Source organism: Chionomys nivalis, chromosome 8 (assembly GCF_950005125.1).
Source record: "Chionomys nivalis chromosome 8, mChiNiv1.1, whole genome shotgun sequence".
NCBI classification, from domain to species: Eukaryota; Metazoa; Chordata; class Mammalia; order Rodentia; family Cricetidae; genus Chionomys; species Chionomys nivalis.
Genome location: NC_080093.1, coordinates 95,977,698 through 96,000,935, shown reverse-complemented (window position 1 = coordinate 96,000,935; position 23,238 = coordinate 95,977,698). Strand labels below are relative to the sequence as shown.

Here is a 23,238-nt window from a genome sequence, read left to right as displayed (position 1 = left end):
TAAAGTTAACATCACTGTGTATACTTCTATAAAATTTTTCTATTCTAAATATTGGGCAAATTCCTAAATGTAGAATTTGACAAAAAGAGTATATATTTAGTTTTGTTAGATTTTGGCCAAATTGGCCTCCAAAATAATTGCATCCATTTGCATTTCCACCGGTATATGCAGTGACAGGGACTTGGAATTCAAGTGTGTTCCTTTGGACACAGTGACCAGGAAAACACACTGGACTCCTTCATGTCTTTTCCTGAGATTGCTGTTCAGGGAATGCGTTTTTAATGTTATTCCGAAGCATAATAGAAGGAACCTCTGGGCAGGGGTCACTGGCATGTGTACCAAGCACACCAGTGATGGGCAGGAAAAGAACTGGGTGAAGACCTGTGGACAGTTCCTGCACTGACCTTAGCCTCAGCCCTCCTCAGACTTCCTCATCTGTAACTTGGAAGTGAAAAGATAATATAAACTGCCTCCGATCCAGGAGGACTAAATAAGGCAAGTACAGGTGGTCTGAAGATCGTGACTAGGGATATACTTCAGCGGCCATGGTATGTCTGGGTCTACACCTGGTGTGAGGACTCCAGATACGTTCTTCCCGGAACGTCCTGTGGGAGAGAGAGACTCAAGAGCCAGGACTGGGGTAAAATCCCTACTCCAGGACTTGTTTCTTATCCCTGGGGTCTCGGGATCAGTAAGGCTTGAGATGGGGCAGTTCAGTCCCCACCCCTAAGGAAAGCTCCATGGGGGGCACACACAACCTGGAAGATTTATAGAGATAGGGACAGAAGCAGAAGCTGAACCTGAGTCTGGTCATTCCCAAAGAGTATCAGGATCTTTCTTCACCCATTTTTTTGTTGTTTTATTTTGGCTTCTTTAAAAATTTTTTTGATCCAAAGCCTCAGAGAAACCCTGTCTCAAAAAACCAAAAAAAAAAAAAAAAAAAAAAAAAAAAAATTTTTTTTTTTGAACAGCATCTCGTGTAGCCCAGGCTGGCCTCCAGCTCAGGACGACCTTGAATTTCTGACCCTCTTGCCTTGTAAGTGTTGAGATTCCAGGCATACTATACAATACTCAGTTTTATGCATGCAGTACAAGAGGTTGGACGGCATGGGGCTTTGTGCATGCTAAACAAGCATTCTACCACATGAGCCTAAGTCCCTGTCAAATACTTCTGCTGTGAACTTAGGCACACCCCTGCCACTCATCCTGGTTCTCACTTCACACACTGGCCATCCAGGTTTTACTAGGGACCTTAGAGGTCTCCCTGCTGGCCCTGGCTCCTCCTCAGGGATTCACATGAGCTCCCTCAGGAGAGCTGGAGGGGCAGAAGTGTCTCTGTACCCAGGATGGTGCGGCTCACAGCAGCCTCCCGGGACTCAGGTGTCCCTGCATGTGCCTCATTTCAACAGATAGGACCTTCAACTCAAGAGTCCAGAATAAAAGAGCACTCAGGAGTATAAGGTCAGGCACAGCTCTGTGTATCCCTGGTGGAGGAGCCCTGCCTGGTTGGGAGTCTGTCTCCTGAGATTTTGGTTTTGGTGTAGGGGCTAGAGAAATGATTCAGAGGTTAAGAGCACTTGCTGATCTTGCAAAGGACCTGGGTTCAGTTTTCAGCAACCATGACAGCTCATCCACAACTATCAAGATTTATGTTGGGGTTTATGCTCAGTTTAAGGGATCTAGCCTGTGTGGGTACCATGCACACACACAGTGCACTAACATACATACAGGCAAAATACTCATACACCTAAAAATTTTTTTTAAAAAGAGGATTTGGGTTGAGGATGTACTTGGCAGACCGCTTTCCTGGCGCACACAAAGCCCTGGGGTTCAGTCCCCAGCACCATATGGGATGGGGTACACATCTTTAATGACAGCACTTGGAAGGCAGAGGCACGGGCAGGAGAATCAGGTTCACAATCACACTCAGCCACCGAGGCCGTGTTTCAAAAGAAAAGGTTGCAGGATATAATGCAGAACAAATTCGTGGCTGTGTTCGTGGCCGTGTGAGCTGGAATGACAACCTTCATGCCTCACTTCTCATCTGTAGAACGCGATCCATTACAAGTGGTTGGGAGAAATAAATGAAGCTGCAGAGAACAAGCCTGAGGCTGGGGTGGTCCTCAATAATGGTGGCCACTGGGAGTCTTTCCCGGCAGAAAAGAATACAATGAAACAATCGAACCTGTTGACCAGCCAACTAGTGACCCCTAGTGGCCACAGAGAGCTAGGCCAGACTGAGGGCAAAGTTTCAACTGTAGGAATGGAATCTTGGACTATTGAACTTGCTAAGCAAGAGAATGTAACCACTCAGGAAGCATTTCCTGTGGCTTCTGAGCCAGGCATGGATACAGGGAATACTGTAAGAAGGGTAGCAAACCGGAGTGAGGGACCAAGACCTCTTAGGTAGGCTGTCCATCAAGGGATCCCAAAAGACAACCTGAATTGCCATTGGGACGGACAAGGACATTGAAGGCAGAGGAAGAAGCCTTGTAGGACAATAAAGTGCTGGATTTCTGAAGGCAGAAGGGGAACCATGGCCCCACAGGTGCTGAGGGCTGAGACAGCCAGTGTCTGCCATCCCTGCACTGAGGCTGAGGCCTCAAGTTCTGAGCTACCCTGAGCCATCAAATGCGTACCTGACTAGCCAGGGCTGCATACCACAACCATGTCCAAAACAGTGACGACAAACTAGGGTACAGCTTCTGGTGAGGACTAGACTAGAGTAAAGCCCTGGAGACTGGCGCCATGAGGGACAGAGCTAACACACAGGGAGGAAGGAGATGGTGGCAGGAGGCAGCCCCAGGAGCTACCGCTCCTCGCGGCCTTCATGCTTTTCCACGGTTAGACTAGTACAGCCAATCTCCCCGGACCCCCCAAGAGCTTCAGAGGCAAGACACAGGTAGTTTTTTATCCATTTTGAGAAAAATAAACAAATAGAGATTTTTAAAAATTGTAATCCCTAATTGACACTTGATTTTTAAACAGGCCAGGTCCTGCCAGGCCCTCACATAACGTCCACATTTGACCCAACCCCGACTCTGGAGTCCTGGTCAGAGGAAGGCTGGCTTCTGGCTTCAGAACAGCGCTCCTGTCCATCCAGGGAAACTGTGCCCTAGTGCCAGAGCACCACCTTCCTGCCTTGATCCACACTCACAACATGGTTCCCAGAGAAGCACCAGGCCACAGCATTGACAGCAGCGCTGAAGAGAGGGAAGACAGACCTCAGAGGGCAGCGGGAGCAGGCGACGGGGCAGTTTGTAAGGCCTTGTATAAAACGGGCTCCCAGGACTGGTAATGATGGGTCCGCTCACCAGTGGGGTCCCTCTAGGCTGCTCTCCAGTTTCCCGGTGTCCACATCCCAGATGTAAAGGGCTCCATTTGAGGAGCCTGCCAGTGCATAGCTTCTGTCAGGGCTGTGCAGGTCATAGAACGTGAGAAGGGGTTCAGAAGCGCACGCGCACACACACACACACACACACACACACACACACGGTCACAGAACGTGAGAAGGGGCTCAGAAGTGCGCGCGCACACACACACACACACAGGGCTCTACAGGCATGCTCACCCAGACACACCTGAACACAGCTTTGGTCCAGTCAGAACTGCATTTGAAGCCATCCGCCCTGAGGACAGAACAGGGCTGGAGTCACAATGTCGGCTGCTCCCACTGTGCCAGCCCTCCAGATGTAAGAAGGTGCCAGCACTCAAGCAGGTCCTAATCTAGAGGAACTACAAGGGAGTACCCCCCACCAGGACCCCGCACTGGAGAGGCCCAACAGGCCCAGGCTGGTACCTGAACACCTGTCGGATGTTGCTGAGTCTCAGGTCGATGACCTTGAGTGTATTGTCTCGGGAACAGCTAAGCAGATGCAGCTGGTCATGGCTGAGGCTCAGGGAGGTGACCCGGCCCTGTACAGGGATGACCTGGATGCACTGGGGGCCCCTGGGAGGGTAGGGATAGAGAGGGATGAGGCAGAAGCATCCTGGGTTCCTTCTGACAGGCTGTATGTGGCCACTTTCCCATATAACGTATTCCAGAGGCACCGCAGGCCTGGATCCTAGGGCTGAGGCTGAGACTGACTGGAGGGCTGGAGCCTTTAGAAGGCTTGGGAGTAACAGTGATAGCCAGGCGTGGTGGCACAGGAATCTAATCACAGCTGAGGCAGGAGAATCGTAAGTTCAAGGCCAGCCTAGAAAATGTTATTGAGATCCTGTCTCAAAATAAGAACATAAAAAGGCTAGGAGTATTCTTGTAGCAGACATAAAGCCCTTGGTTCAACCCCCAGCAAAGAAGTAATCTCAAAAAGAGATGCTGCAGAGGCCTACAAAATACTAAGCCTGCTTTAGTCAGCCATTCATGCATAATGTTAGGCATATACTTTAAGAAGCTGATTTTGACTAGAACGTAGCGATAATATGAAAAAGGTGCTTGCCTCCGTTGGTTATAAGGTCTGGGAAAGAGTTCAGTGCTAGCTGAGAGCCACTAGGGAGGTGGTACACTGTGCCCTCAAAGGCCATGGCCAGAAGAAGCCACCCATTGGCGGTGCCAGTGCCACACTTCCTCGAGGTTCTACAGCCTTCCTGCCAAAACCACCCACGGCCCATGCCTGTCACCTGCTGTCCCAGAACCGGATCTTCTGGTCATTGTGGCCACTGATGATGATGTGATCCCCGCACACCACGTCATTACAGTAGGACAGTACATTGATGGTTCTGGAACCTGAGGGCCAATGAGGAGAGCCCAGAGTCTCAAAGTGTCACCAGCACCCACTAAATGTGGAGACTCTAAGGTCCAGGAGAGCAGTCTCCCTCCCAGCCTAGGGCTCACCCTACCTCTGAAGACCACAGTGGCCAAGAAAGCAGGAAGGGCGCAGCAGTGAGTGACAGAGAAGGGAAATCATTAGAGGTTTTAACCCAAGTGGCATGAACCCCAGAGCCATCGCTGCAGAGTAACGTAAGGCCCCATGACTAGGAGTAGGACTGAGTCTCACAGTATGCACGCCCTAGGTCCCATTCCTTCACAGTCCGGTCGCGGCTCCCAGTCACTGCCTGGTGCCTTGTTAGCTTGAATTTGGCAGCTGTCACTTTATCCTTGTGTCCAGACAGTGTTTCCTGTCCTCATAAAAAGTATAGATTAAGCCAAGCCCCCTACAAATCCTGAGGCATGACCCTTAACCCTTAGGCAGCCTCCCCAGCCAGGCCTCACCTTGGACTGGGTCTCTCCCACCTTCCAGAGCTGGGCAGCCTGGTTGTAAGTAGCTGCCAAAACCTGGGAGCCCTGGAGAAAGGGAGTAGGGGGGGTCCTGGGCCACACTGGGCCTGGCAGAGACACTGGCCTTCAGGCCAGAGAGCCAGGTTCTGCCAGTCACTGAGGTAGGGAGAGCCATGGCCTGAGTGATAGCAGCTCCCCGGGACAGGTTCTACAATACCCACAATGTGCCCTCCGGGCCCAGAGCCCCACTGCCCTGTGTAGAGACCGAGGTGACTCCTTACCGAGGGGTCAAAATCCACACTGGTGACGCTGCCACCAGCTCCTCTGAGGGTCTGGTTGGCCTCCAGGCGGCCTGAAAGGATAGTAAACGAGGTTATTAGCCTTACAAAGCAGAGGAACCGAGACACCAAGCTGGAAGTGGATGGCAGGGTGGCTGGGTCTGGCCTAGGGCCTGGGTGGGGAGTGTCCCTGCTATAACTGTTGCACAGCCCTAGGAGCAATGAGGCAGTTCACAGTGCTAGAGAAGACCAGAGAGGGGGCTGTGCCCGGGGCACACAGCAGGCCAGGCCAAGCCAGCAGGAGACCCACTTCTAGGAAGCCTTAAAGAGTTGGTGCTGGCCGGGCGGTGGTGGCGCCCGCCTTTAATCCCAGCAGAGGGTTAAAGTGGATCTCAGTGAGCTCGAGAACAGCCTAGTGTTGGCCACCTCACTGTACTGGAGACTGAGAGACACTAGGGTAGGATGTAGCTATTCTGGGCACAGTGAGCTCCAGGCCAGCAAGGGCTACATAATGAAACCCTGTGTAAAAATGAAAACGAGGTAGCTTAGTAGAGCCAGGAACTTGCCCAGGACCTGGCTCTGTATGCTTTCAGCGTGGATCCTCACCTCCTCCACCGGCAGCCATCTACTCTCAGAGCTGTGCAGCCACTATTCATAGACTCACTCCAGCAGGGGACAGGGAGGACAGGACTAAGACCAGGGCCAACCCAAGATCAAGCTGAGAATGGGGTCTGCAGAAAAGTGCTGGGTTAACTTTCAGGAAGGAACTCTTACCTCCCACGACATTCCAGAGGTGGATGAGCTGGTCAGCCCCTCCAGTGGCCAGGAGGCTGCTGTTAGGGCCAAAGCAAACAGCATTGACCTCAGAGAGATGAGCATCCTGTTTAAAAAAAAAAAAAAAAAAAAAAAAAAAAAGGAGGAGAAGGAAGAAGAAGAAAAAGAAGGTATGGAGTTGGCACCCAGATCTTCCCCATGCATGCCTCTGGTGCCCACTCACAGGTGTTTCACATCTGCTTCTGGCTTGGCAGTTACCTGTGGAGGTCTCTGAGAACCTTAAGTTTCAGATTTGGCCCCAGCAGGTCAACTAAGCCAGACCCCTGCAGCCTCCTGTCTCAGGCTCTCCAGTCTGTGTCCACTGGAAAGTGCTGTGCGGCTCCCACCACAGGCTACAGGAAAACTCCACCTGCTGGGCCACCCTTGAACATTCTCATTAGTAGCCCAAACACGAGGTCCTTCCTTACCAAGACATCCTGAGCCTGGGTAGGAATCTGGGCAGACACACACACAGGGATGTTTTGGTACCGCTGCTCAGGTGCACCCCCAACTGAGTGCCCTCTCCTCTTCTTGAAACTACAGGGGTGGGGACAGAAAAGCAGTCAGCAGAACCTGCTAACATGGAGCCCTCTCCTGAGGCAGCAACAAGAAGCAGACATGGCAGACAGCAGGACGTTCCCCAAGGCACAGTCAGCAAGGGCCACAACCCAGTTGAGCAGCCCTGTGGAGAGGAGGGCACTCTACACTGAGACAAGCAAACACAAGGCAGGGTAGTGGGTACAAAGAGATGTTAATGCTGGCTGGAATTTCAGTATGGCATTACCGCTGCTAGGCTAAGTAACTCTGAACAAATCTTAGACATTTCTGGGCCTCAGTTTCCCAACTGAGTGGGTGTTCTTGATCAGCCTCAGGCTGGAGCTTAGTCCCCTATGAGGACCCTGAATAGGGACAGAGTGTTACAAACCTGGAAAACAGTTATCAGGAGTTGGTCTTGAGCTACCCAGATCCTGCCTGTGGGGCCCAACAAGCTGCACATACAGACAGGCATCTATGGATGGACAGACCAAGGCTCAGGGAGCCTTGCAAGGGTGCCAATCCCTTCACACATGTGCACACACACTTACTCCAGCAGCCCCTTCACCACATCCACACAGCGGGACAGTGTCAGAGAGGTGGCCGAGGCAGACCTGGGGCAGAACGGAGAGACATACTGAGAGCATGGCTCATGTCCCACCAGAAGACACTGATCCCTGTATTTTGCTAGGGACCTTTGAGGAGGCTCATGATCACTCAAGGCAAGAACTAGAACTTAATTCATTGAAAAGTAGGAGAGCATGACATAGACTAACCAAGAAGGGTGGAGGGGAGGAGAACCAAGATGGGACAAAGAGTCTCATTCCCCACGTGCTCACCAACAAAAGCTCCTCAGGGAAGGAGCCCCGGCCTGTGGAGGGGTGAAGGAAGAGAATGGTGCTCCCAGGTTGAGACAATGAATAGAGAACACTCCAGCTTGCTGAGCAGCCCCCAAAACACCCAAGTAAATGTTTATGCTGAGACATCTAGAACCATTAGGGCTGCCAAGAATTTGGGGAACCAGGATCTCTGTGAGTTCGAGACCAGCCGGTCTACAGAGCTAGTTCCAGGACAGGCTCCAAAGCCACAGAGAAACCCTGTCTCGAAAAACCAAAAAAAAAAGGGGGGGAGGGAGCCAACACCTGCATTTCATGATGTTACTGTTCATTCACTGTCCCAGGGACATTGATTCCTGAAGGAAAGACTTCTGGAAAAGAGACTTCAGCCCAGCAAATGGGGAAGGAGTGGCAGACCAGGTCAATTAAGATGTAGTGGAAGGCCGGGCGATGGTGGCGCACGCCTTTAATCCCAGCACTCGGGAGGCAGAGGCAGGCGGATCTCTGTGAGTTCGAGACCAGCCTGGTCTACAGAGCTAGTTCCAGGACAGGCTCCAAAGCCACAGAGAAACCCTGTCTCGAAAAACCAAAAAAAAAAAAAAAAAAAAAAAAAAAGATGTAGTGGAAGCCAGGTATGTTGGCACATGCCTATGGTCCCAGCTATTGCATTTGAAGTCATTCTTGACTACACAGAGTTTGAGGTCAGCCTGGGCTACATGAGATATCTCTCTCTCCTTCTCTCTCTCTCTCTCTCTCTCTCTCTCTCTCTCTCTCTCTCTCTCTCTCTCTCCTTCTCTCTCTCTCTATCTCTCCCTCTCTCTCTCTCCCCCCATCATAGCTCAAGTGTGAACACACTTTAACACAGGCTCACACCCAGGCATGCTCACTAACCTTGCACACATGCACTCCTCTGCTCACACACAAGCCTGGACACCTACCCTTGGTCTTGTCCACTTTTCTCCCAGTGCCGCTCTTTCATAAGACTTATGGTTCACCCTAAGAGCCCTGGTTCTTGAAAGTAGACAATGGAGTGACACTGCCTGCTTCCAGGCACTGAGGTCACAACAGAACACAGGCCTCTCTCCAAAAGCTCGCCCTGACCGTGGAAGAAGACATGGGCAGCCTTCTGGGTGGCAGCCAACTCAGGGAGGAGTACCTGTGTGCTCACCTGAAAGGCCTCCTCCATTTCTCACAGGTCTCTCTCTCCAGGAGCTCAGGCATAGCAGCAGGAGCTAGAGGTACAGTCTCCTCCCTGGTCCCACCTTCTACAGTGTCTGGGATCCTGAGAGAGAACCAAAGCAGGCCATCCCTCTCTGCCCCAGCAGTATACAAGAAGACCCGATCCCCAGCGGCTGAGAACCACGGTCTGGCCTCCGTGACCACATATATCTCTACACCTGTCCAGGGACCTGTACTGTGCACATAGGCACCCAGGAGTTACCTGTAGCCACTTGGAGGCCAGCAGGAGTGGGTGGGGGTAGACTGCAGGTGGTGAACACATTCTGGGGTAGTAACCCAATACCAGAGTCATCCCTGCCGTCCCACCACCACCACCCATTCTTACTCGCTGATGCTCACAGTCCGCTTTGCTGCCCTCTTCAGCTCCTGGGACACCCGAGCTTGGTTAGCCCTGACAGAGAGAAAAACCTCCTAAAGGCTCAAGAATATGCTTTACAGGGAGAGTGGCCCAGCTTAAGTGGATCCCTTTTGATCAGTGGGAGGCCATGACCACCCCCCCACCCCCACCCCCACCACCCCACCCCCCCGCCCTACACAACCCCACCCCTCCACCCCCATCCTCTCAACTAGGCCGCCCAGGCTGCCTCAAGAGGGCGCGGCCCAAAGCATTTACCTCTCTCTGCGCTCATTACGCAGATTGCACTCAGCGGCCGCGCATGCTTTCCTCTGCACAAGCCGCTCCAACAAGTCCCGTGCCTCTTCCTGGAGCCTGCGCAATGCGGCCTCCTGGTGCGCTGCTTGCTTGAGTAGCGTCTGGTAGGCTTCTCTCTGCGCCGCGTTCTCTGCCTGCCGTTCCTCCAGCAGCCGGACCTGCTGTGCCCGCGCCTCCTGAAGCTGTACAACGCAGACCTGCAGAGCTTCCAGCCTGCAGGGCGGAGACGGAGGAACGTCTGACCCCCAACCACAGGTCTATGGTGAGCAAGTTCTAGGGGGTCCTTCCTTCCCTTACCCTACCCACGCCCGACCCTCATCTCACCTGCCCTGCCGCTCTTCCAGCTGTGACTGAAGGGTTTCTAGGGCTGCACTCTTTTTCACCACCTGGTAGGCCATCTGAGGAGGACAGGTGACATGGGCGCCTCTCCAGGGTAGACCTGGTCAGCCATCACCCCGCTATGGCGTTCCTGACCTAAGCTGCGACAGGTTGGAACCTGTATACGGATGCCCCACAGCTTCATGGGAGTACTGTCAGACGCAGGGCCCTGGAGTCTGACCTCTAAGTGTCAGTCCTAGCTGTGTCCTTTATTTTCTCATTGGCCCTGCGGTAGACGGTTAACCTGCAGCAAGCGGAATCTGCCCCACGGCAGGAGAATGCTTTCCTAACCACTAGGTAACCCAGAACTACTATCAGGAACTCTTGCACTATGTCGTGCTTCGTCCCAAACTAACTTTCAATCTCCATAACACCAAGACGAAGCATCACCATTTCCGTATTAGTGACGAGGATGCTGACGGGGGAAGTGACGTATCCAAAGTTACACAGTTAAGTGGCAGACACTTGAACCCAGGCCACCTTAACTACATCATGCTCCATATAAAGTACCGGTGTATTCAGGGCTGCGAGGGGTGTTGTGTTCTATTCCCCATCTCCCAACACTTCGCTTCCTAGCCCAGCACCACCACTGCCCAACCCAGGCAGCACCCAGAGAAGCATGTGAGACTGAGAACAAGAACAGACTAGGGCTGGGCGGTGGTGGCGCACGCCTTTAATCCCAGTATCCGGGAGGCAGAGGCAGGCGGATCTCTGTGAGTGTGAGGCCAGCCTGGTCTACAGAGTGAGTTCTAGCACAGTCAGGGCTACACAGAGAAACCCCCTGTCTCAAAAAACCAAACCAAAACAAACAAACAAACAAACAAAAAATAACAGATTAGGAGTGCACCACAAAACTGCAAGATGAGGCTATCTCAGTATTCCTTCAGCTGAGAGCCGAGAACCACAGGTGTAGGGTGCAGCCTCACCCTCCCCTTTTGGTGCTGAAATCCTAGGAAGAACAGATCCCAAGGCATCGCTGTGCCCACCAGTCTGGCAAGAAGACCAACACCAACACCTCTGGCTCAGGAAACGATGCCCGCCGGGGACTCTTCTTCCTAACTGTTCTTAACTCTTCCTCCCCAGGGCCTGAGGAGCAAGACAGAGCTGCTCACCTACCTTGACACACCTCCCCGTGTGAGAGGTCTGGAGAGGGACCCTGCACAGGCAGGATGCTCATCCATTCCATCATAAACCAATCACAACATTTATCTTTTGGGGTTTTTTGTTTGTTTTTTTTTTTTAATTTTTTTTATTTATTTATTATGTATACAACATTCTGCCTCCATGTATGTCTGCATGCCAGAAGAGGGCACCAGATCTCATTACAGAGGGTTGTGAGCCACCATGTGGGTGCTGGGAATTGAACTCAGGTCCTCTGGAAGAACAGTCAATGCTCTTAACCACTGAGCCATATCTCCAGTCCTTGTTTTTTGTTTGTTTGTTTGTTTGGTGTGGTTTTTCGCGTTAGGGTTTCTCTGCATATCCCTGGCTGTCCTGGAACTTGCTCTATTGACCAGGCTGGCCTCAAACTCAGAGATCGACCTGCTTCTGCCTCCCGAGTGCTGAGATTAAAGGTGTGGGCCCCCCCACCACCACCCCAGCTCATTTGTCATTTTCAATACTGAGAAAGCCAATCACCGTCTCCACTTCCCTCACCTGTCCCCGGCTTTCAAAGTTCAAGTGGTGGATAGAGATGGAGACAGGTAAGTAGTTGCCAAGGATTTGAGATGTTTTGGTGTGACTAAAAAGGACAGCAAGAAAGAGAACTTGGAAACAAAACTGCAATATCCTGATCGTTATGCAAATCCGCATGTAATAATGTCACACCACTGTCAAATTACAACCACATGGCACTCTGGGGAGAGGCTCCCAACTGTTTTCATAACCCACTCCGACCTTGTGTTGGGCAGGTGAGGAGACACGTGATTAGTGCCTCATCCCAGTCTCCATGGAAACCCACAGGGCCAGGTCTTGTTTATGGTCACACTCCCTGTTCCTTGGATAGTCAATAAACAGTTCTTGAAAAAATGAAGAATCACAGAAAGTAGCTTTGTGTGGGTAAAGGTTCAAGTCCAGGGTCCACATCCCTAAGCCCATTACACTCCTCTGCTACTATAAAGTTGTGGCGCACTGGCCAAGATAATGCAGCAAATACAGGCCCACTCGCTGCTGGCTTCCCCGCCCTGCTTACCTCTCCACAGACCAGCTGCAGTCCCCTCTTCTCCTCCTGCCATTTCGCCCTCAGAGAGGCTGCTGATGAGACTTGGTGAGAGACAGGCCCGGAAAACTCCCCCCTGACAATAAAAACAATTCATGGTACCTCCTCTCGCCCCAGTGCCCGAAATGTACCCTAAGAGTGCCCCATAAAAAAAATTGAAGACCCATTAGCTTTCTCTTAGGGTAAGTGGAAGCCAGCCAGAGAAAGAGCAGTCTCAGAAATACGTTCTCCTACGGAGGGGTGGTGCCTTTAATCCCAGCACTCAGGAGACACAGGTAGGTGGATCTCCACGAGTTCAAGGTCAACCTGGTCTACAAGAGCTGTGTAGGCAGAGGATGCTTGTTTGTTCCTGGCAGCATAGAGCAAGGCGAAAATTCCAAGCAGAGATAGAAGAGAAAAAAAGGCAGAGTCAGAGAGACGCCATGTAGCTGCCAAAGGAGGCAGATGCTCCGGAACCTTAACGGTAAACCACGGGCCTAGCGGTAAAAAATAAAATAATAGAAATGGGTTAATTTAAGATGTAAGAGTTAGTTAGAAAGAAGCCTAAGCTATTGGCCAAACAGTGTTGTAATTAATACAGTTTCTGTGTGATTTTTTGGGTTGGGGCAGCCGGAAACAAACAAGCAGTCTCTGCTTACAGAGCTAGTTCCAGGACAGCTAGAGCTGTTAACAGAGAAACCCTATCTCAAAAAACCAAAAAAAGAAAGAAAAATGCACCTGCCAGCCAGGTGGTGCACACCTTTAATCCCAGCACAACAGCACTTGCTTGCTTCCCCAACTCAGGCTAAAACAGTGGTCAGCCTGAGCTACCTAACAACACCGTAAAACATAGCTCAGGGTTGGAAAGATGGCTCACTCGGCACACTAGGTGTCTTCACCTGAGTTTGGGCCCCAGCACCTACACTAAAACCTGCCACACTTTTCCCGGAGCTAAGAAAGTTGAATCAGCCCACTATAGGTTCAGCATAAGACCTTGTCTCAAAAAACTAACGTGATACCCCTGGACCCAGCAATACCACTCACTCTTGGGAATATACCCAAGAGATGCCCTATCATACAACAAAAGTATATGCTCAACTATGTTCATAGCAGCATTGTTTGTAATACCAGAACCTGGAAACAACCTAGATGCCCTTCAATGGAAGAATGGATGAAGAAAGTATGGAATATATACATATTAGAGTACTACTCAGCAGTAAAAAACAATGACTTCTTGAATTTTGCATGCAAATGGACGGAAATAGAAAACACTATCCTGAGTGACGTAAGCCAGACCCAAAAAGAGGAACATGGGATGTACTCACTCATAATTGGTTTCTAGCCATAAATAAAGGACATTGAGCCTATAATTCGTGATCCTAGAGAAGTTAAGTAAGAAGGTTAACCCAAAGAAAAACATATAGTCATCCTCCTGGATATTAACCTTCATCAGGTGATGAAAGGAGACAGAGATAGAGACCAACAATGGGGCACCGGACTGAAATCCCAAGGTCCAAATCAGGAGCAGAAGGAGAGAGAACACGAGCAAGGAACTCAAGACCGTGAGGGGTGCACCCACATACTGAGACAATGGGGATGTTCTATCGGAAACTCACCAAGGCCAGCTGGACTGGGTCTAAAAAAGCATGGGATAAAACCAGACTCGCTGAACATGGCAGACAATAAGGGCTGATGAGAAGTCAAGGACAATGGCACTGGGTTTTGATCCTACTGCACGTACTGGCTTTGTGGGAGCCTAGGCAGTTTGGATGCTCACCTTCCTAGACCTGGAAGGAGGTGGGAGGTCCTTGGACTTCCCAAAGGGCAGGGAACCCTGACTGCTCTTCGGGCTGATGAGGGAGGGGAACTTGATTGGGGGAGGGAGAGGGAAATGGGAGGTGGTGGCGGGGAGAAGGCAGAAATCTTTAATAAATTAATTAAAAAAACTAACGTGAAACATAATTAAGAAAGATGTACGATGTTGACCTCCAACCTCCACAGATGCACATACAAATAGCACAGATACACACAAGGAAGCCAAGTGTGGGGCGCTGACCCTGAGAGGTGGAGGCAGGAAATCGGGGTTCAGGGTCCCTGCTCCTGTGTTCACTCCCTACATGGAACAGGTAGCAGCACCCTTTCTGTAGCTACCAGGTAAGGAACAGGGAGCGGAAACAGGATTGCAGGACTGGACAGGAGGCCAGCGCCGAAAGACGCGTCAGGGTATTAAACAGCTGGCTTTGGGAGGGCGAGCAGCAGACAGGCAGGCCTGAACAGACTCACCAGGAGTCCAGATTTGGAGTGGAGGCGACTTCCTCAGGCTTCAGCTGTTCTGAGAAATTGGCTAGCAGTTCAGCCTTCTCTAGGACGTGGTTATCTGGGGATGGAGAGGGCAGGAGCCTGTGGCAAGGAGATGACTTCATCTCTGCAAGGGGCAAAGTCTGAGTGCAGAGCACCTAACACCTGCCAGGCCTCCAGTCAGTCACTTCCCCTTCAAGACCTCCACATTTTCAATTAAGTAATTCTCATTTCCACCCAGTAGCTTCCCCCTGGCCAATACTGAAACTCCTTTAGCAATTATCTAGCAAACCTTCCCAGGTTAGGTGGTTTGACCTTGGACACACCACCCCCACCCACCCACACCCCTTCCGCCTTTTTTTTTTTTTAACCAGTTCCAGGGCAGACTGGGGTTAACTCGTGCCCAGACCCTCATCTCCCTTCCCTCACGGTCACCTGACTGGGGTTCCTGAGCCAGACCTAATTCTCAAAACTCTACCCCAGACCCCAAGGCTTCGCAAGGCACAGCCCCACCCCCACCTTCCAGCATACAGGGTCACAGTATGCCTCAATTACAAGTAAGAAATCTGAGGCTAAGGACTTGAATTACCCATACCACAGACCTGGGGTTCTCTAGTTCCCCAAACTTGTAGCTCCCATAGTAGTCTTGGGGATGGTCCCTCCCTCAAATAGCCCCACCGCCCATTAGAGTTGGAGAACTGAGAGGCCAAGGTGGAGGCATACGACCCCAAGACAAGACCAGCCCCTGGAAAATTCCAAGGAAAACCAAGTTCGATTGCGTGGGCGCACCAAAATTAGCACCAAATGAAGAAGCAGCAGGGACTGTGGTTAGACTTTCGGCCCCAAATATTCAGTCGCAGTTGACCAGAGGCAGTAAAAACACTCCAGTGTAGCTCGGCTCTAACTGCCACACCCCCTCCTGACCGACCGTAGGAGGGCTTGACTTCCGCCGGCACAAGCACCCGAAAGAAGCCCGGGTCCCTTCGGGGTGAGACCCACTCGGCACTGAGGTGCTCCACGAACCTGAGCCAGGATAACCTATCAGTAGTAGAATCTACCAGGGTTTCGCTCCTTCCTGTCGGCCACTAAGGCTGCTCTGGCCACGCCTGCCTCCCTTGACTGGGGACCAAACGGACTGACCAGGCCTTGCCCTGGGGACGGCCTGAAAGAGGCAAACCCAGCACAGAGAGACGGAGCTTGTGTCTAGGATGCTCGGGGGGGCTGAGCGGAGTCTCGAGGGCTAAGCCACGCCTGGGCTGGAAGCGGCAGGCGGGGACCCTGCTCAGCACGAAGACGGGCGTAAACGGGTTCCCGGTGCAAAACCGGGAAACCGAGACCGCGCCGCTGCCCTCGAGTGGCGGCGGACGAGCCCTGTCCCCGAGCGGGGAGCCCCTTCTCAAAGGCCGAATCCCTGAGCCCCCGGGGCGCACTCACAAGCCGGCACTAGCTCCAGGAAGAGCGCCTTTTGCTTGCGGTCCCGATGCCGCAGCTGCCGCACGATGTGGCGCTTCCAGACGGCAGCGGGCGCGCAGGGGCCGCCAGGGGAGCCGGGTCCCGCCATGGCCGCCCAGTCCCGGGCCCCAGCAGCCGGGCGGGTCTTCTCGGGGACTCCTGGACGTCAGGGCGGCAGCGGCGGGGAACCCCCGGGCGGTACCAAGTGCGTCCTGGGGGAGGGCTGGGCTCCCTCGAAGGCGCTCGCGTCCGTGCCCGGGGAAGCAGCTTCCCTGACGCCAGTCGGCGCGTCCGGGGCGGGGCCTCGGGGTCGCGTTCCTTAACCTCGCCGCGCCTGGACCAGGGTCGGATGCTGAGGATGCTTTTCGCCGCCGCCGCCCCTCGGGAGCAGGAAGGGGAGACCCTGCCATCCCAGGGACAGGCCCAAGCATTCTAGCAGAAGAGACTGCCTAAAAGAGCCCCACTATCGTCAGATGGTAACAGCTGAGTGGTGTTTATGAGGGATCAACCAAGAACCTTAGCCAGAGAGAGAGAGGGGGAAAAAAGAAGTCAAGCCCCGGAAAGAAATATAAACAAGTTTGGTGACATAAAAATTGCCAATGCAGTCAAGACCAGCCTGGTCTACAAGAGTTCCAGGACAGGCTCCAAAACCACAGAGAAACCCTGTCTCGAAAAACCAAAAAAAAAAAAAAAAAAAAAAAAAAAATTGCCAATGCAGGCCGGGAGTGGGAGTAACTCAGTGGTGGGGATCTTGCTTAGCCTGTGCGAGGGTGCAAGGGTCTGGGTTGGTTCAAGGCCCAGAGCTTCAGGGTTGGAAGGACTGGAGGAGCAAGATTTAGAGGCCCGTATCTGTTTGGCCGGGCGGTGGTGCACACAGCCTTAGTCCCAGCACCGAGGAGGCAGAGTTGAAATAAGAGCACAGACAGCTCTTATGGGTAAACGTGACAGTGAATCCTGGGCTCACAAATAACTGGAATAAAACTGTCTCCAGCAAAGTGCCCATCCGGAGTTCTGCAGGGTATGCTGGGGCAAAAACTCGCAGGAGAGCAGACCTTCAAGCCCAGCACTCAGGAGGCAAAGGCATGTAGATCTCTGTGAGTTCCAGGACAGCCAGGGCTACACAGAAAAACCTGTCTCCAGCCAAAAGAAGAGGAGGAGGAGGAGGGGAAAGATTCACTGGGTCCAGTCTCCCAACATGACATGCCCTCAGTTAGTGAAGGCAAACCTGCTATCCCTAAGAAATAAACCAGAAAAGGCGGCCCTCCTCTGAGAGTCTGACAGGAAAGTGTGCCCTATTGGACTTTGAAACTACAGTGAAGCAAATGCTTGTAACCCCAGGGCTAACGCCAGCCTGCGGTGCATAGTGCGTTCCAAACCAGCCTGGGCTACACAGCAAGACCCTGTCTCAAAGTACTATAAACTGGCCGTCGTCCCCCATATGTCTGTCTTGGATGCGCCCCACTTTTGTATGTGTGCCCAGTGTTCTTGCAGGAAATCTGCTCACACATCATATCGAGGAGTACTTCCTTCCCAGGCCCTGCACAGAGCTGAGGTGCCCGGGCCCCTCCCCCACTCCACCTCAACCCCAACCCCAACCCCCGCCCCCCATACAGGATGCTGCATCTCTCAAGTAAGAAGTCGTGTTGAGGGCAGGTTCTCTAATGTATTTTTAAAAATTATTTTTAATAATATGCATGCATTGCGGGTATGTACACAGGAGTGTGGATGCCTGCAGAGACCAGCGGCATCAGAGTCCCTGGAACTGAAGTTACAGGCAGTTTTGAGATGCCCAATGTGGACGCTGGGAATGGGCTCAGGCCTCTGGAAAACAGCACCTGCTCTTAGGAGCTGAGCCATCTTTTCAGCACTCCTAATACTTTTTTGACTCACAGATGCTGCCAGAAATGTTTAAATGATTTCTGTCGTTTTTGAATAATAGATAATTCCAAAAGTACGGTGACGTACTTCCAGCTCTAAAAATTTTATTTATTTTTTTGAACTGTTTGTTTGCTTATTTTTACCCACTGGGTCCAGTTAATGCTGCCTGTATGTGGGGTAATCCACTGGAACATGGGGAACCTAAGAGGAGCCACACCCTTAAAAAATTTATTTTAAGTGAACTTTATATTTTTTGGAATTCTAAATATAGAAGATATTTTCAAAGTTTATCGTTCCTTTTTTACTTATTCTTTGGCCATTTCATACATATACACATACGATTTTTTTTTTTTTTTTTTTTTGGTTTTTCGAGACAGGGTTTCTCTGTGGTTTTGGAGCCTGTCCTGGAACTAGCTCTTGTAGACCAGGCTGGTCTCGAACTCACAGAGATCCGCCTGCCTCTGCCTCCCAAGTGCTGGGATTAAAGGCGTGCGCCACCACTGCCCTGCCATACAATGTATCTTGATCATATTCACCACGACTCCTCTCCCACTCTTCTAATAATTTTTTTGAGGTGGTTTTTCTTTTTCTTTTCTTTTTTTTTTTAAGTTTATTCACGACATGGTTTCTCTGTGTATCTCTGGCTGCCCTAGGACTCGCTCTGTAGACCAGGCTGGCCTCAAACTCACCAAGATCTGCCTGCTTCTGCCTCCTGAGAGCTAGGATTAAAGGAGTGTGCCAGCACTGCCAGGCTGCTAATAAATTTTATATAAGACTATGTAGGCAGAAGACCTCAGGCTGACCAATCTGCTGCCATCCAGGCCCAAATCCAATGCTTTGAGACGGTCCACCTCAACAGCTACTCCCATCTACAAGCTGCGGGAGCATGGAAGACTGACTTCTACAGAACCGGATACGGTCCTCGTTCTGCTGACGGCCCCCAGCTTGGAGCTGCTGAGGCTGTAGCCCCCGCTGTTTGCCCTGCTGGTAGATGGTGGGGAGGGAACAGCAGCGGTGCTGCCTTCAGGCTACAAGCACAAATGTAGAACCTGGGGAGCCTGGGGAGGCCAGAGGCTGATATTGAGGGCTGGAGGTGTCTGGCAATCTGGGACTCACTCTTCACAACCTGTCCCTAGGTGGCCTGCCTAGCCTCGAGATCACCCTGACGCTGGGCAAGAGCCGGATTTCTGAGACAGGTCCTGGCAATGGTCCCGGGTTTATGGTGCACCAGAAACCAGAAACCTTGAACCAGACCGACAACTCCTGGCGATGTATATTTGCATGTAAAACTGCTGGACAAAATAAATATCCTGCATGGCACACTGTTTTTCCAATGCCACTAAGACGACAGAATGCGCCACGGAGAGGTGGGAAAGATGAAGGGACAGAGACGAGCTTGGATGTGGACAGAGCAGAACTAGAGACTCGACAGCAAGGTCGGATGTGAGAGGCTGCGATCCTGCTGCCGCTCCGCTGCCAGGGGCCATGTTGATGTCTGTGATTTGTACCACCAGAGACGGTGCTGAGGTCCACAGCATGTGCTGATGCAGGAGATCATGTGGATATCCATGGTCCACGTTCACCAGAAACCATGTGGAGGTCCGGGGTACATGCTTGCCCTGACAGTGAAGGGCAAGGAAGCTGCTTTTGCTTTGGCATCCATGACTGCAGACTCAGAGCTGAGAAAGGACGCAGAACGCTTCAGTGATGATCCCTATCCTACCACCCCCAAAAAAATAACAGCCTAGGCAGGAAACCATTGACGAGAACTCTTTTAAACTGTGATAAGGATGCTGAAGCCTAGCTCTCCACAGCGGAAGGCTTCTGTCTAGGGCACAGATGAAGAAGGACTCAGTTTTCTTTAAGGGGCTACCTACTGGGAGTTTGAACATCTTTCAGTATAGGACTTGGGGGGAGTCACAAGGGTGGGGACAGAATCAGGGAGGACTGGAAAGTGGGTGGGATTGGGGTGCATGATGTGAAATTCCCAAGTAATCATTCAAAAATTAAGAAACAAAACATGTAAAGACAAATTTCTATTTTTCTGACTGGGTGATCTCTATCTAAGAAACATGTGATTCACTACATGTAAAAATGACAGTATAATGATTTAAGCACCTAATGTACTTATTTATTTATTTGGTTGGTTGGTTGATTTGTTTTACTTGTTCTGTAGACCAGGCTGGCTTCAGAACTCTAGAGATTCTCTTGCCTCTGCCTCCCAAATACTGGGATTAAAGGCGTGCACCACCACCTCCCCAGTGACCTAATACACTTTAAAACATAGTGTGAAACTTTTACTGGGGCCATAATCTCCCAACAGCAGTGACTGTTTAAAACAATTCAGTCAAAACACTGTAATATAAGGATAGACCATAGGCCAATGGAACATAAATGAGATACACAAATGAGATCACTTATATCTATGGACATTTCTATTTTTTTTATTTTTGTAGCTGTGGTGGCTTATATAAGAATGGCTCCCATCTATTTGGATGCTTAGTCATCAGGGAGTTGCACTACTTGAGAAGGATCAGGAGGTGTGGGCTTGTTGGAGGAAGTGTGTCACTGGGGGTGGGCTTGGAGGTTTTAAAGCCCACGCCAGACCCCGTGGCTCTCTCTTTCTGCTGCCTGAAGATCTGACTGTAGAAGTTAGCTACTTCTCCAGCACCATGACTGAGTATGTGCCACCATGCTCTGGCCATGATAATATTTGTATTAGTGTTTTGCTGCATCTATGAAAGGACATCATATGCATGCTATGCTCATAAAGGTCAAAAAAGGACATCAGGTCCCTTGGAAATGGAATTATAGCTGGCTATGGGCAACCATATATACACTGGAAACTGAACCTGGATCCTCTGCAAAAGTAACAAGTGCTCTTAACCCCTGAGCATCTTGCTAGACCCTGTTCTTGAGACAGGATCTTACTATGTTGCCCAAGATGGCCTTGAATGCATAATCCTCCCATTTCTGCTTCCTAAGTGACAGATTTACAAGCCTGTGCCATCATGCCCAGCTAGATAGATTAAATTTTTAATATGAGAATCTGCTAGGTGTGGTGGTGTATTCCTATAATCCCAGGTCTTCAGGAGCAACTTAGTAAGTCACTGTCCCATAATTGAGCAAACAAACAAAATACAAGGTAGATGTGGTGGCATGTATTTGTAATACTAGCACTTAAGAGGCCAAGGCAAGCCGGGCGTTGGTGGCGCACGCCTTTAATCCCAGCACTCGGGAGGCAGAGGCAGGCGAATCTCTGTGAGTTCAAGTCCAGCCTGGTCTACAAGAGCTAGTTCCAGGACAGGCTCCAAAACCACAGAGAAACAGGCTTGGGAGAGTTCAAATCTGTGGACTGAGAGATGTCTCAGTGATTAACAGCACTAATTGCTCTTGCAGAGGACCCAGGTTTAGTTCCCAGCATCCATATGACAGCTCACAACCCTTTGTAACTCCAGTGTCAGGGGACCCAACACCCTCATCTGACCTCTGTTGGCACCAAGCATATGAAGGAAGTGCAGACATGCAGGAAGGTGAAACACCTATACACAATAGGAGTTCAAGTTCACCCTGGGCTCAATAGTGAGTTCCAAGGCAGCCTGAGATAAGAAAGAGTTACTGCCTCACAAAAAAGAAACAAAAATAAAAAAATATTTAGGGATAAATCTCAGAGGTAGGGAATATGCTCAGCACACACAAAGCTGGGGTTCAATCCTAGCAGCAGGAAAGAAACAAGGGTGTCGGCAAAAGCATGGAGAACCTGGAACTCTGATGCTTTGATGATATGGAACTAGTCATGGGAAAACTACTTAGAAATTTTTCATAAAGTTAAACAATGACTGTCACATGACTTACCAATTCCATTCCTATGTATATACCACAAAATTCAAAAGTAGGCATTGGCAGATACCTGTATATTCATTTCATAGGTATTTTTCACAATATCCAACCGTAAAGACAATGTACTACGCAACAACTGTTGTGAAATAATCTTTTTGTACATTGTGAAGATTTGTCGCTCTGATTGGTTTAATAAAAAGCTGAACAGACAATAGAATTAATTTCCAGGCACAGAAGACACTGAGAAGAAGGGCAGAGAAACCAGGAGACTTGGAGGAAGTAGCATGGGTAGTACAGAGTAAAGGTAACTGAGCCACATAAAAGAATATAAAGTTTAAAAAAAGATACAGGTTAATTTAAGTTATAAGAGCTAGTTGGAAGAGACCGGCAGATCTCTGTGAGTTCGAGGCCAGCCTGGTCTACAAGAGTTAGTTCCAGGATAGGCTCCAAAGCCACAGATAAACCCTGTCTCAAAAAACAAAACAAAATTTAAAAAAGAGCTAGTTAGAAACAAGCCTAAGTTATCAGCTGAGCTTTCATAACTAATAATAAGTCTCTGTGTCATTACTGGGGAGTCAACGCTCCTGATGAGAAAGTCCAGCTACAAATGGCACCCAGTGTGGGGTCATGATTTTCCACCTGAGACCTGAGAAAGCTTTAAAAAGGTTACAAACACACAGAAACAGTGCCAAATGTGGCTTCCTAGTCCCACAGTCTCTCATGCAGACTGCAGTCAGAGGGCTTAAGAAAAAAAAAGAGCTCTCTCCATCTCCTGAGGAGGTAACTTTTGCTCTCTCCCCCATCTCTCTCCCTCCCTCTCTCTTCTTTCCCCTTTTCCCTTTCCTTTTCCCTCCATAACCCACTAAATAAATTCTATACCCCCCAAAATATAAATAATCATATAAAAAGAGAGAAGTAATAAAAAATAAGCCATATAAGGATGGGAAATATTTTTTTCGAGATGGGATTTCTCTGTGTAACAGCCCTAGCTGTCCTGAATTTAGCTCTGTAGACCAGGCTGGCCTCAAACTCACAGAGATCTGCCTGCTTCTGCCTCCCAGGTGCTGGGATTAAAGGAGTGTACCATCACTGCCTAGCAGGATAGGAAATATTATAGCACAGGAATTTGGACCTTACATGGTGTTTTATTAATTTTGAATTTTTTGAATGCTGAGAGACACTGGGTTGTGTAAGGGACTGCTGAATTAAAGCAACCCATATATTTTAGGAATGGCATAATTTTAAAATCGAAGTAAAAAAATATAACATGTTGGGGAAGAGGTGATGCTTTTGCTTCTGTAGAAAACGAAAGGCTATGGATTCCTTTCAGGTTAAGAGAGATCAGATTTGAGCAGAGAGTCCTTCTGAATATCCTGGCTACAGACATGGGGAAGGAAACCAAGAAAGACTTCAGGACAGGTGACATATATGCTGATCCCTCTGCATAGGAACAGCTTGGAGACAGATGGATGATAAATCTTGTTGGCTACAGAGTCCTTATGACTCATTATTGTATACCATCCTTTTATGTGGCATGGACAGAGAGTTATAGACAGTTTTGTTATGCAGTCCAAACAGACTAATAAAGTTGACAGATGCTTTTTACCTGCTCAAACATAGAACAA

At 50.2% G+C, this 23,238-nt stretch overlaps 1 protein-coding gene across 4 annotated transcripts; it reads right to left on the bottom strand.

Moving 5' to 3' along the window:
• Positions 1-1,216: 1,216 nt before the first annotated feature.
• On the bottom strand, positions 1,217-16,179 carry Atg16l2 (autophagy related 16 like 2). Of its 4 annotated transcripts, none has more exons than XM_057777737.1 (18): positions 15,878-16,179; positions 14,429-14,545; positions 12,140-12,242; positions 9,895-9,968; positions 9,532-9,783; positions 9,244-9,309; positions 8,848-8,961; positions 7,395-7,457; positions 6,738-6,846; positions 6,271-6,376; positions 5,500-5,570; positions 5,213-5,284; positions 4,998-5,118; positions 4,621-4,726; positions 3,800-3,949; positions 3,582-3,629; positions 3,315-3,416; positions 1,218-3,203 (listed from the first exon to the last, which is right to left on the bottom strand). In XM_057777737.1, exons 4-18 carry the CDS (start codon positions 9,966-9,968, stop codon positions 3,116-3,118), a joined length of 1,542 nt encoding a protein of 513 aa, XP_057633720.1. In that variant the 5' UTR covers positions 12,140-12,242; positions 14,429-14,545; positions 15,878-16,179; the 3' UTR covers positions 1,218-3,115. The 4 variants fall into 4 exon arrangements, with proteins under 4 accessions (XP_057633719.1, XP_057633720.1, XP_057633717.1 ...); XM_057777734.1 differs by having other exon boundaries at positions 1,219-3,203; positions 14,429-14,522; positions 15,878-16,122; XM_057777735.1 differs by lacking the exon at positions 7,395-7,457 and having other exon boundaries at positions 1,219-3,203; positions 14,429-14,522; positions 15,878-16,122.
• Between the last annotated feature and the right edge of the window lie 7,059 nt (positions 16,180-23,238).

Excerpts from the sequence above, each read along its gene's own strand:
- Atg16l2 (XM_057777734.1), bottom strand. The coding sequence starts at position 16,004 with ATGGCGGGACCCGGCTCCCCTGGCGGCCCCTGCGCGCCCGCTGCCGTC. Across the intron at positions 5,571-6,270 it reads CCTCTGGAATGTCGTGGGAG|GCCGCCTGGAGGCCAACCAG; the intron begins GTAAGAGTTCCT and ends CTATCCTTTCAG. Across the intron at positions 4,727-4,997 it reads GGACCTAGGGCGTGCATACT|GTTCCAGAACCATCAATGTA; the intron begins GTGAGACTCAGT and ends ATTGGCCCTCAG.